This window comes from Mastomys coucha, unplaced genomic scaffold (assembly GCF_008632895.1).
Source record: "Mastomys coucha isolate ucsf_1 unplaced genomic scaffold, UCSF_Mcou_1 pScaffold5, whole genome shotgun sequence".
In the NCBI taxonomy this organism is placed as follows: domain Eukaryota; kingdom Metazoa; phylum Chordata; class Mammalia; order Rodentia; family Muridae; genus Mastomys; species Mastomys coucha.
This window is the reverse complement of record NW_022196911.1, coordinates 18,087,236-18,099,742: the sequence shown is the minus strand read 5'-3', so window position 1 is coordinate 18,099,742 and position 12,507 is coordinate 18,087,236. Positions and strand designations below refer to the sequence as shown.

The 12,507-nt window shown below is 36.1% G+C and overlaps 1 protein-coding gene across 1 annotated transcript in view; it reads right to left on the bottom strand.

Moving 5' to 3' along the window:
• Positions 1-10,234, bottom strand: part of LOC116078195 (vomeronasal type-2 receptor 116-like) — a 24,026-nt gene extending 13,792 nt beyond the window's left edge. Inside the window, exon 1 of the mRNA XM_031353224.1 lies at positions 10,017-10,234. Coding sequence (XP_031209084.1) covers positions 10,017-10,234 — 218 coding nt within the window. The remainder of the gene's footprint in view (positions 1-10,016) is intronic.
• Between the last annotated feature and the right edge of the window lie 2,273 nt (positions 10,235-12,507).

Sequence of the window (12,507 nt, the reverse complement as noted above, 5' to 3'; positions counted from 1 at the left end):
TTTTTTTGAGACAGGGTTTCTCTGTATAGCCCTGGCTGTCCTAGAACTCACTCTGTATACCTGTCTGCCTCTGCCTCCCAAGTGCTGGGATTAAAGGCATGTGCCACCACTGCCCAGCTCATAGGTTGATTCTTTACACATTCTGTTTACAAGTTAGGAGTAAATTTTCTCCAAAACACACATGTGTTGGAATATAGATCTATGGACTTCTGGGTTCTCCACATATGAAAACCCACTATTTTATTATCAACCCAACAACATTTTAAAAATATTATCTTCATTAAGCAATATTCTGAAGTTCATTTCTTTGCATGTGGCCATTGTAGCTATTTCTCTGATATAATTTTTGAGTATGGTAGTATGGAATTGCTAGTGTCATAGAAAAACCATAGAAAAACCAGCTTCAGTATCTGAATAGATGAGATTAAATGAATGCAATACCATGCCATTTATATTTTTATCATTATGTCTACTTATGGTGTTTTTTTATATGTGACTGTGTGAATGTATGTCTCTTATGTACAGTTGTATGGAATTCATAAAGAATATATTCAAGTCAAGAAAACCCCAGGTTGATTTCTAGCTCTTCAGCTTACCTATAGTATGTTGGACCATGAAAAGCAGTCTGTGTTCATGGTTGAGTGAGGCTTAATCTGGAGACCCAGGAGAGAATTCTGCAAGAGACTGAGTAGTAAGCTATGTCCCACAGACATAAGGCTGCTGACACCAAGAGCCCTTACTCCTGTGGCTTGACAATGCCCCTACCTCCCAGCATTCTGGCTAGACTCACCCCCAGTCAATTGACCACAGCTGGGTATGCGCTGCCCCACAGTTACCTTCCTAGGTAGCACACCCCACTATAAAAGGAGCTGTTCGGCCTCTCTCTCAACCTTCAGCTTCTTGTCTTTACTCTCACCTCTTGTTCCCTCTCTACTCTCTCCACTTGGCTATGCAGTGCTGGGGCAATGGATTCCAGCTGCAGCTGCTAGACCAAACCAAGGACTCACATGCATGGACCAGAACCAATGAGCAAGGTTCCTGGGTCTGCCCCCTTTCTTCCATCAGCCGTAGGGCTGACAGAGCTGGCCCAGGGTCCCCCACTTTCTCAGCTCCTCCATGGTGTCCAGCAACACCCTGGTATGCCAAGGAGCTAAACTCTGTTGTCCCTGGCCTCCGTGAGGCCCAGGGTCCCACGGGGCTGACCCATTTTCACTCTCCATGAAGTGGAATAGTGGCTCACGACAGCCAGACACCCACCCAAATTGTGTAGAGAGCACAGGCAGCCACCCATATCAACCCTGCCAGAGTACCTAAGCTCTGGCAGAATGAGGTTTACCTACCCTGCCTTCTTTATTTGTCCACCAACCAGTGGCGATGCTCAGCAATAGTATATTTTATTTGCTTGTTTATGTATTTATGTATTAATGCATTTATACATTTATGCATTTCATTCATTGAATGCTCAGTTGCTTGTTTGCTTTACTCAATAACACAGTATCTATTACTTGACTGTAAGTTGTATATATCACGATAATCTTTCACTCAGAAATACTCACATGTCGTTTTTTCTAGATTACTGGGTGTGGTTTCCCCCGCTCCCTGCCTGAATGCTGCAGTGAACTAACAGGTTCCTCTGCCTGAGCTCTGAAAGCTAAAGCGAACTGACAGCCCCGGGCTGAAGCCTGCCACCTGTGGTGCAAGACAATAGCCCACAAACACTGCGGCTCCCCCTGAAATCAAAAACAGACTTACAGCTAGCTTCTGCTAAGCCTCCTGTTTGAATACTTTACTCACTGTAAACAGACTGATTGCCTGCAATGTAACGTCAAATGCCACTGAGAACCCACGTCTCCAGTTGTATTTACATTATGCATATACTATGTTTAGATAGTGTGGTTTCACTTTGGTGCCTGGATATATAAAAGCTCATTTCCCCCTAAGTAAAGCATGCTTTGATACATTTTCTCTGTTCTTTGTCCTCGGCCCATTTATTTCCACAGGTCTGGTCCACCCTCCAGTTCTTCGAAGTGACCCACGAACCCGAGTAGATCTGCTGGCTGGACTCTACAACTGGCCATAAAGCCTTGCACCAGCAAATCTACCTGCTGGATTTTTTTTTTTTAATTTTCTTAACACATGTGCATAGATCTCTATACAAGAAGACTGTAGAGATTCTCTTCTTTCTCTCTCCAATCTTCATATGATCACTAAGATCACACGCATAAACTCATATTCTTTTGAAAGGTATGAAATCAATACCTCACATTTGACGTGTTCTACTCTCTGAAACATCTCTTTATCTGTTTAATAATAACATTTTTGAAAATAAAATAAATTGTACTCTGAAAGATCAAAAATCCACACTGACAAAAGGATATTATTTAATATCTCTGTCAAAGTGAATTGATCACAGAAAAAAAAAAAAAACATCATTAAGGTTTCATTGTATAAATTTTTCTTCTCCCTCAGGGCTTGAACATTAAGGTCAAAAGCAGTGGAAAGAAACTAAGAACCAGTGGTTAACAACAACCTCAGGGAAACAATGAATTCTCAAGAGAAGTGGGAAGTTATATTTATAAATTCACATTAAATATAATAACATGAAATGGTCTGTGAATGTTCAAGTGAATCAAAATACCAGCAAGGAAAATGGAGGTCAGCCCAAATTCTAATCCCTATCTAAGAGGAATTCTCCTTAGCATTTTATTGCTGTGCAGAGACACAATGAACATGGCTACTCTCATAAAGGAAAACATTTAACAAGGGATAGCTTACAATTTCAGAGTTTTAGTCTACTACTGTCATGGCTCACACCATGAAAGTATACAAGCAGAAATGGTCTTCAAAATTTATGTTAGTGTTTTATGTCTTAATCCACAGGCAGCAAAAGTAGAAACTGAGGCACACTGGCTAGACTTGTCATTCACAGACATTTAACCCCATTACCAGTGTGACACACTTCCTCTAACAAATCCATGCCTGCACTAACAAGGATACACTGCCTAAAATTTCCACACAGTATGTAAAAACATCTAAAAAAAATAGTCTATTGGACCATTCTAGTACAAACCACTAAAATCCATTCCCTGACCGCGATAGAATTGTAGCCATTAAATAGTACTAATTATATTTAGTCCAATTTAATTTCCCATACTTTAAAATAGCGTCAACTTTATTTGAAATCCAAAGCTCAAAGTCTCTTGAGAAATTTAGGCAACCATGAAATGCAGTCCCCTAAAAAATAAAATTAAATATGTAGATCACATACTTCAAACATATAATGACATAGAATTTACAATACCATTTCAAATTAGAGTAAAATGGATATAGTCAGAAAACACTGGACCAAAGAAAGATCAGAAACAAGTTGAGAAAACTCCAAACTCTGCAACTCCATGTTTGATTTCAAAATGCTCTTTACTTCTCCACCTCCTTTCATCTCTATTGACTTCAAAACACTTCTTTGTCTTGGGCTAGATCCATTCCCTGTTAGCAGTACCCCTGGACAGCTATACCACAGCTCTGGCATCTTCAACATCATGAGGCAATGCAGGCTTCTCCTTTGGAGTTTTACATAATGGCTCCTCTAAATCTCCTTGCACAGGCATCCCTGATAAAATCCTGGTTTAAACTGATGTCCTTAGTCACAGACAAAGATGTCACAATACCTGTCTTCAGTCAGTGACTCTTAATGCCAGAACCACATGGCTGAACTTCCCAAGTTATGTTCCATGCTAGGTCAGTATCTTGGTTCCTTGTAAATTAACATCTTTACCAATTTTCTAATCTTGTTTTCCTTTACTTTCAAATTTGGATATCCTGAAACTTTATCTATAGACAAGGTTGGTGGCCTTAAACTCCTTTCACAAATTGCAAGTATATCTGGGTAGAATTTTGTCCAGAGATTTTCATTCCTTTTATTTCATCTAGTATCAGGTTTTCTTTTAATATCTGTATGTGTTTGAACACGGGAACTTGGAAAATGCCATTTTTTAGTATTATTTTCTCCTCAATCTTTACATATTGTATTTTTGTTTCTCAGCTATACACTTTTCTTATATATCTTCATATGCTTAAATACTAATGACAACTTGCCTGCCACGGACCAGGTTGTTGCAGGGGGACCATGTTTTCCCTGGGATGAGAGTTCTGGTCATGTGGGCAACAAGTTGGCAAATGACAGATAGAGTCAACACAAGAGTGTGCTGAATCTGAATGTATTTGTACAAGGTAAAATTCAGGCTTATCTGGCATACAGAAAGCAGGGCAGATGACAAGAGTCACATTTATAACTCTCTAGTATGTAAAACAGTTCTGTCTTCTGTGGGACTGCCCTAAGAATTCTAATTATGTGCTTGACCTCTGTTGCTAACTCCCAGGACAGCCTGTCTGATAAGGCAGATTCCTTGAGAGAAATTGAAAGCTAAAGACAACTTGGAATTAAATTACGATATGTTGGAACATTGTGCTGGTCAGGAGACAATGCCTAATCTTAAATTTAACCATTAACGAATCTTTTCTTGGGGTACATTTTATGTCTAAATAAGAGGGTGTGCTGATGATTGGGAAGACTATTCTGAAACACATCTAAATTAGGAGATGCCAGTGACTGTCTGAATACCCAGGAGGCACAAACTCCCCTTTAAAGTCATAATGCCTCTTATCCTTAATCAGGCTTTTACCCCCAATATTGTGGATTTTACTGGAGTAAAAAAGTGGGCATGGCAATTGCCAGTATCAATAAGAGCTGTGTTGAGATTTCCTTCACCAGTGGAATAAACCTATAAACCTATACTTTAGCTTAAGGATCACTTTTTGAACTAGGTCAGATTTCACTATCATTCTTTTCCAAGATATCTAAAGAGCAATCTCAAGGAGACACTAATAATCATATTCTCTGTGTCTACCTGAGCCAGGGTTGCAGAGGTCAAATTACACGCAGCAACACTTTTTTTCCACATTCTTCTTGGATGACTCATTAAGCAGCACTTAAGTAATCTCTCTGTTTTCCTAAAAAAAATTCCCAAAGCCATTATTCCTCTAAACACAAAAACATTGCCCTTCAATGAAATAATCCTTTCCTAATATCAACTTCTAACTTCCTTGCTTTTGGTAGATATGAAGAAGCACAATGACTATAACAAGTCTTACGAAGGAAAACTTATGATTTCAAAGATTGTGTCTATTTCATTATGATGGAAAGCATTGAAGTGTGCAGGCAGAAATGGTCTTGGACAAGGACCTGAGAGTTCTACATTTTTATCCACAAGCAGCAGAAGTGAAGACAGTGGGAAAAATGAGTTTCTTCAAGTTTTAAATGACTCTTGAATAAAGTCACACTCTCTCTACCAAGGCCACAGCTGGTCCATCTAGGCAATGCACTATGGGCCAGGCACTCACACACTTGAGTCTATGGGCCCTGTTTTTACTAAAAGCACAAAAATATTGCTATTTGATAGCTTCTGGAGGAAGAGTCAGGTTTTTTTTTAATAATGTAATTTCTTGTACACAAGTCATATTCAGGATGGCCCAACCCTTTAAGTTACTAAGGCAATACAAAGTGAACTTGATTAAGAATTGTATAAAACTTTGTCAGGAGCAGATTCTCTGAATGCAGAGGTCACTTGTTGATGAACTCTGATTTCTAGGAAGTTGACTTCCTAGAAATAGCAATAATATTTTGTCAATGAATTAAATTTGTCCTTATCCTCAAGCATAGGACCAGAAAGCATAGAAGGGAATTTAACATGTCCAATAGAGAAAAGGCAATTTCTAAATTGAAGCAAGATTTGTAATTCTGAACATTGGGACTAAAATTGTAAAATAGCTATAAACCATTGACACAGATTTTTAAAAAGGGACTTATCCTTAGTATTTAAAATACTATAAATACTGTCATTATCTCCAATTTTTATCCAAAGGTTTCTTGTGTAAGGAAATTCATTTTAAGATCATAATAATAAAGTAACCTGTATGAGAAGTAGTCGTGCATACATATTTCTGTGGGGGTTAAATCCTGTACTTTCAGTAGTTCCCTCATGCGACTATTGGATAGTTCTCCATTGACAAGTGGATTGGTTGCATGAAGCTGTTTAATTACCCCATTTGTTTGAGCGGCCTGAGGTAGGTTCTTCACAGAGTTTCCCTGATTTGATAAGATTCCTGTATTACTAGGGATTACAGTAGCACCACATAAGGCAGAGCCATTTTGATAAAAACCAGTTTAACACTCTTTGTGCCAGTTTACTCTTTCAGACTAGGTGGATATCTAGATGGATTTCTGCTCTGAGTGATGCCCAGGAGCATTAAAATTTATGGCATGTCCTGCCATTCTGGGACATTGTTTGATGATATGTCCAGGCTTGTTACTTAAATAATTTTGTGAGCCAAACCTGATTCATTAAATGTTTTCTCTCCTTCATTAGTAAGCTTTTGGATAGGGTTCTGGCCTTGTGATGTTGTTGTAAAGGATAAACCTTGCAAATATAAATTAGCAACCACAGCACATACTTTAAATAAATTTCCAGATGTTTCAACTGTCTTTAGAAGAGATTGACAAGTGGGAGTAGTATGCATAAAGGCCAGATGTTTTAAAACAATATCTTTTGCTTCAGAGCATCTATTAGGTGAGGAACAGAGACCTCAAAATATTGTTTTGTTTCTGTATTACATTAGCAAACCTTTGGATATTTGTATCTCTACTGGACAAGCATCTTAATGCTTCTAGATTGAAGCTTCTGTTTTTACTATAATATGCTTTGTCATTTTTGATGAGTTGTTTCTTCAAAGCATTCTTGCATTCCCATAAACATTTCATATGTTAACTCTTTCAATATCCTCTTATTTTTTCAGACAACTTAGATAAAATTTTTTGAGCCACAGTAAAAATTCTTCTTCAGTTAGGCAGGCTATGGTTATTTTAAACTAATCATTAGGAGTTATAAACAATTTTAATGGCAATGGTTCCATAAAAGATCCTTATTCTATTGTTACTCTCCAGACTCATTGGGAAACCACAACAATTTACACAGTTGTGGAGCTTGAAGTATACCAGCAACAGATTCAATAGACATCTTTGGTTACTTTTTTATTTCTCAAGGAGTCTTATCTAATGGCATATTTAAAGTCTTTAGGGTAGGCAACATATGTTTCTTATATTTTCTTAGCTTCTTTTCAGAGCCAGTTTCCTCTTTAGAGGTTGAATTTTCCTTTTTTGATTTATCACTACCCTTTCCTGAGCTACTTTTCTCAGACTTTTATGTTGAAGAGTAAGCATTGTTCTTAGATCCTGATCAAAACAATTGAAATTGATTCCCCTCAGAAGAAGTTGAATCTAATGCCTCCTGAACACATATGTCCTTTTTGTCATCTGCCAATGCCTTCCTAGGCAGAGTCCATATAGAAAATGCTATAAGGGGCATGTCTAATCTTCCATTCTCTGTAATCCACTTGTTAATATCTAACCCTGTTTCTTCCCATGCATCTATATCTAAAGTTCTTTTTCTAGGAATCCACAGTCTGACCACTTGTATAAACTGAAGAAAGTCAATCAGCTGGCTAATGCTAATCTTAATGCCCATTTTATTTAAGAGTATGCTTAATAACATCTGTAAGGAACTCTCTGTCAGTAAAATCACTTTGTCCCATTGTAAGAGATACACAAAATGCACAGAACCTTGAGCTGATGCCTCCTGATCTAAGGTGGATGTTGACAACTCCCAACAGAACTGCTGGGAGAGCTGCCTGGTGACAGCAGGCAATTTAAACCAGAGCTGAAGTCTCCTGACCTGGGCACTGAGGCTACTGAACCAAGACAATCATGTGTTAATGGTTCCTAGTATCAGCCTCAGCTGAGGGCAACAGAAAATTTCAACCTAGAGCTAATGGCTTCTGGTGTAAACCAGGTGCTGATAGTATCCAATATTAGCTTCTGCCTATGGCAGTGGTCAATATTAACAACTATTTCTAACACTCCATAATCATACACTCCCTGGCCAAGGTATTTGCAAGGTCCAGTTTGCAATATTCACTGTGTGCATGTACCTTTTTCAAAGTTCCTGTTCCAATGTGCCAATTTAATTATGGGAGCCTACTGACCTAGAGAGGGTAGAGACAGGGTTCAGAGAAGGACTCTAGTGTGGCTTGAAAGTCTGAGTCTCCGGACATTCTAGCTTTCCAACTATATTGAAATGCTGATGATAACTTGGGCTCTGATCTTGACCTTAGCACACACATTGCAGGATAACAAAATTTGTTTGAACAGTTTTACCTTCTCTTGCAAATGTGGGCTACATCAAAAGTATGTACACACATGCAAATAATGAATGTGATAAGAAGTTTGTAAAGACTGTACCATGAATGTGACTATAAAACAATCCAATTTCCTCTTGAAATTATCTTATACTCATAAGAAACACACTATACAACAAATACGCTTAATACATTATAATAAAAGTGACTGATTTTGTCATTAATTTAGCTTACATTTTTTATTTTATTAAAATTCAATGCTTTTCACAGGAATTAATACTCTTTTTATGATGTCTAAACCAGATTAATTGCTCTCATATCAGGAAGTACAGTCTGCAGTGAAGGGCTTGCTTCTGCACAAAATATAGAGAAACACATACCCATTCACATTGGTACCTGAACTGCTGAGATGAAAGGGCACTGGAAAAGTAGATTTATAAGGAACATTTATTATAACGAAATGGAAGAAGGCCTACTCAATAACCAATGTTGCTCCATATACTGAGTATATGAGCGAATATTAATATTTCCTTTGAGTCAACATATGATTACCTAAAAATTTAGAAATACCATTACAATTTTTATCCAAATAACAAATTTTATATATCTGTATTTGATGTTTTAAAAATTCAAAATAAATTAGTCATATAAGTCATTATGTTTTAACTTTTATCTAAACTTTTTATCTCCACTGTCTTTGATTTAATTTCTTAATACCTCAAAAGATTTTACCAAGCACAGAGTATTGTCTCACAGACCATAATTCATCTTTACACATTATTTGTTCTTTAATTGTTATTTTGAAAAATTCACTTTTAGAGATTCTAAAATTTTTTATGCATTGTTTTGTTCATATTCTGTTTGTTGATTTCTAACACAATTCTTCATGTATTCACAGGGACTTGTAACAGTTATTGCTCTACTTTCATGGCACACTAACTATTCCACAGAGATATAAGTAGATATTCTTGGGAAAGGAAAGACTGTCCTGGACAAATTCATCTTATTTACCTTATTAAGAAACATACATAAATATTTCTGCCCAACTCAGCAATACCTGTCTGATACTCTACATTGTCAAGGATTATTTAACTAAAGGGAAGAGAAAGCACCAAGAGGAAACTCTCACAGACACTAGTCTTGGTAAACAAATACCTTAAAATGAGAATAAAAACTGCAACCAATGGAGTAAACAGGTAAACACAATAAAGGTGTCTGAGAATAAAATGTAAATTATCAAACTAACACATAATAAAACATGAGATAAATGAAATATCTATGGAGTACAGAGGAATTCCCAGCTTCTGAATACAACACTGTTAATTCTGGAGTCAGCTGCATGTAACACACATGACCTCTTCTCTCAAGTACCACAACAAACACACAGAAATAATAGCATTTAGTGACCTCATCTAATATCACAGACATAATCAAGACTTCCAAAAAGCTAAGAACAAAAAGGTAAGGCTTAGAATGAATCATCCTTCCTTGATATCATAACGTTGAAAACTATTCAGAAATTGTGGCATAAGAAAAATGGCAAGTAAGAGATTATGTTTAACAATCAAATGAAGAAACTAAAGTGAATAGAGTCAAAGTTTCCATTTAATTTCCCCCTGAGTGAGGAAAATAATACTGATGAAAACATTTTACAACATCTAAGAGTGAATTTGTCAAAATAAAAATTAAACAATAAGTAAATTTTAATGACAACATCCTCTAAGTCATAAAAATTCTGAAGTTGAAAACTAAATAATTGTACTTACTGTATGTAATAGTCCATATATTGATATGGTATAGTTGAATGTACTGTTTTCTTGTCAGTGTAGAAAGTATGAAGAGGGAAAAATGCACCAATCACAACATCTCCTTCATGGTGAAATTCTTCAGGGATTATGTAATAACATCTACTGATATTATATATCCTTTTGGAAACAAATTTTGGAATTTGCAAGAGCCAGAAGATAAAAATCCAGGAGACCATCCTATTATTACATGGGTCTGCTTGTTGCAGATCAAACAGTGTACAGTACATATATGCTTGGTTTATGTTTTTGTGACTATGTATCTTTTGTATTTTTTGATGACTCAGTCTATCACACTAATTATTCCAAGGGATTCAGAATGCCATTGGGAAATTTTGAATCTCTTTTTTTCACATGGACTCTGCTGCTGAGGTTGTCTATTCAAGTGAAAAACAAGTTGAGAAATACATTAGCCAAAGGCACTATGACTTCAGCAAAGACTACAAACAGCAAGAGCTCAGAGTTGATCTTCTCTTGGGATGAATTGGCTAACCATATGAAGCAAGAAACTTTTAATATAAAAAACAATTTAGGCTGATCCCCACAGGTTCTATCACAGGAGGCCAACTAACTGAAAGAGGAAATGGCTAATAATAAAGCAATGCAGGTATAACCACTCAAAATTAGTATATTGCAGAAATCTTGATGGCAACTAACAAGTGTGAATTATGGCAATTAATTTATAAAACGTATTTCTCAACTTGTTTTTCACTTGAATAGACAACCTCAACAGCAGAGTCCATGTGAAAAAAATAGATTCAAAATTTCCCAATGGCATTCTAAATCCCTTGGAATAATTAGTGTGATATACTGAGTCATCAACAAATACAAAAGATACATAGTCACAAAAACATAAACTAAGACAGTTCATACAATATGCATTAGTATAGGTTATCCCAACATTTCCTGCTTTTAGTCTAAGAAAGTGACTTTATCTCTAATATCTGTAAATTTTATACAACAAGAATACTTATGAGAATGATCAGGGTAAGCATTATTATTACAATGTCCAGTTCAATTGTATTTAGAACTATCAGTAAATTACTTCTAGTCTATCTTATTTAGTTCAAAGTTCTATAATGGGTTTACATCAAATGATCACAACTAAAAGTGCATTTAAAGATTATACTTAGAAGACAACCAAGGAAGTGCTAGTTTTTTGGTTTGTGCTATAATATTATCAGAATTTTGCTGATCAATATTAAGCTCTGGACTTAGGAAGCTCTATCATTAATATATTTTTCAAACCCATCAAATACCTGAGAGTGAAAAATTTCACCTGTGTCAGCAAGATGTGGAGACCATTTAGCTGTTAAATAAAAAGACTCCTAGAACAGTCAACCAATGTTTATCTGTGTCAGTGGAATCATCCATTTTGGCAGTCATGCCTAGAAGTTCTGACTGTGAAGGAGAAATTTGGAGCAATCTCCTACCTTGTCTAGGAAATGTGGGGTAATTGCCTATCCAGTATCTTAATTCTCAACTGTTTGGACTCTATACTGTCATTGGTCATGGTAAAGGGCACTTTATAGCCTAGTGGCTAGTTTTCACAATTTGTAGCAAATTAAAGGGGAGGATTGATTATTTCCCCATCACCTTCTTTGGAGGAGAATCAGAGTATAGCCTTACTTGATATATCTCTCTATAACAAAAGTTTCATTATTATTATTTTTTATTTTTTATTACTATTATTATTAAAATACTTTAAATACCACATTCTCAAGATCTCTGAAGTGTGTGAGAACTACCTTTCTGTCTAAAGTGTATCTAAGTGGAAAAACTTTGTTTGTTCCTTGCTAGCCATTCTATGATTTAGCTATAAAACATGTGCAGCAGACAATGGTAAAGTTATTTACATAACTAAGTGCATCAATTCTAAACAAGTCTACAGTAGGATTTCTGAACGCACTAAAGGATTTGATCATTTGTAATGTGACTGACTTCCAACAAGATTTTCTTAATTATTTCTAACAATTTATAATAGCAACTTTTTAAGTGTAGAATCTTTTTTTTCTTTTTCTAGGTATTTTCTTTGTTTACATGCCAAATGATATCTCCTCTCCCAGTTTCACCTCTGAAAAAAAAAAAAAGGAAAGAAAAAGAAAGGAAAAAAGAAACCCTGTTCACTACCCCCTCCCTGGACTTAAACTAAGCATTTTAAATTCATGCTCTTTTATTATCAAATTAAATATGTAATCATTGATACAGTCTATAAGGAGACATGCCACTTAACTGGACATGAAAGGAGCACAATAAAGAAACCAAAATAATCACTCCATGGGTTAAAGGGAAATGGTAATTCTAATTTGCCAAAACTCTCTCCCAGAAAATCATAGAGAAATCCTAGTAGTCACCATTGACTTTGACATGGTAATAGGTACCAGTCCTATATTAATGTAAGGGACACAAGTTTCTCTTTCCAGAAATAAGGAGAATTCCACCATATTTAGAA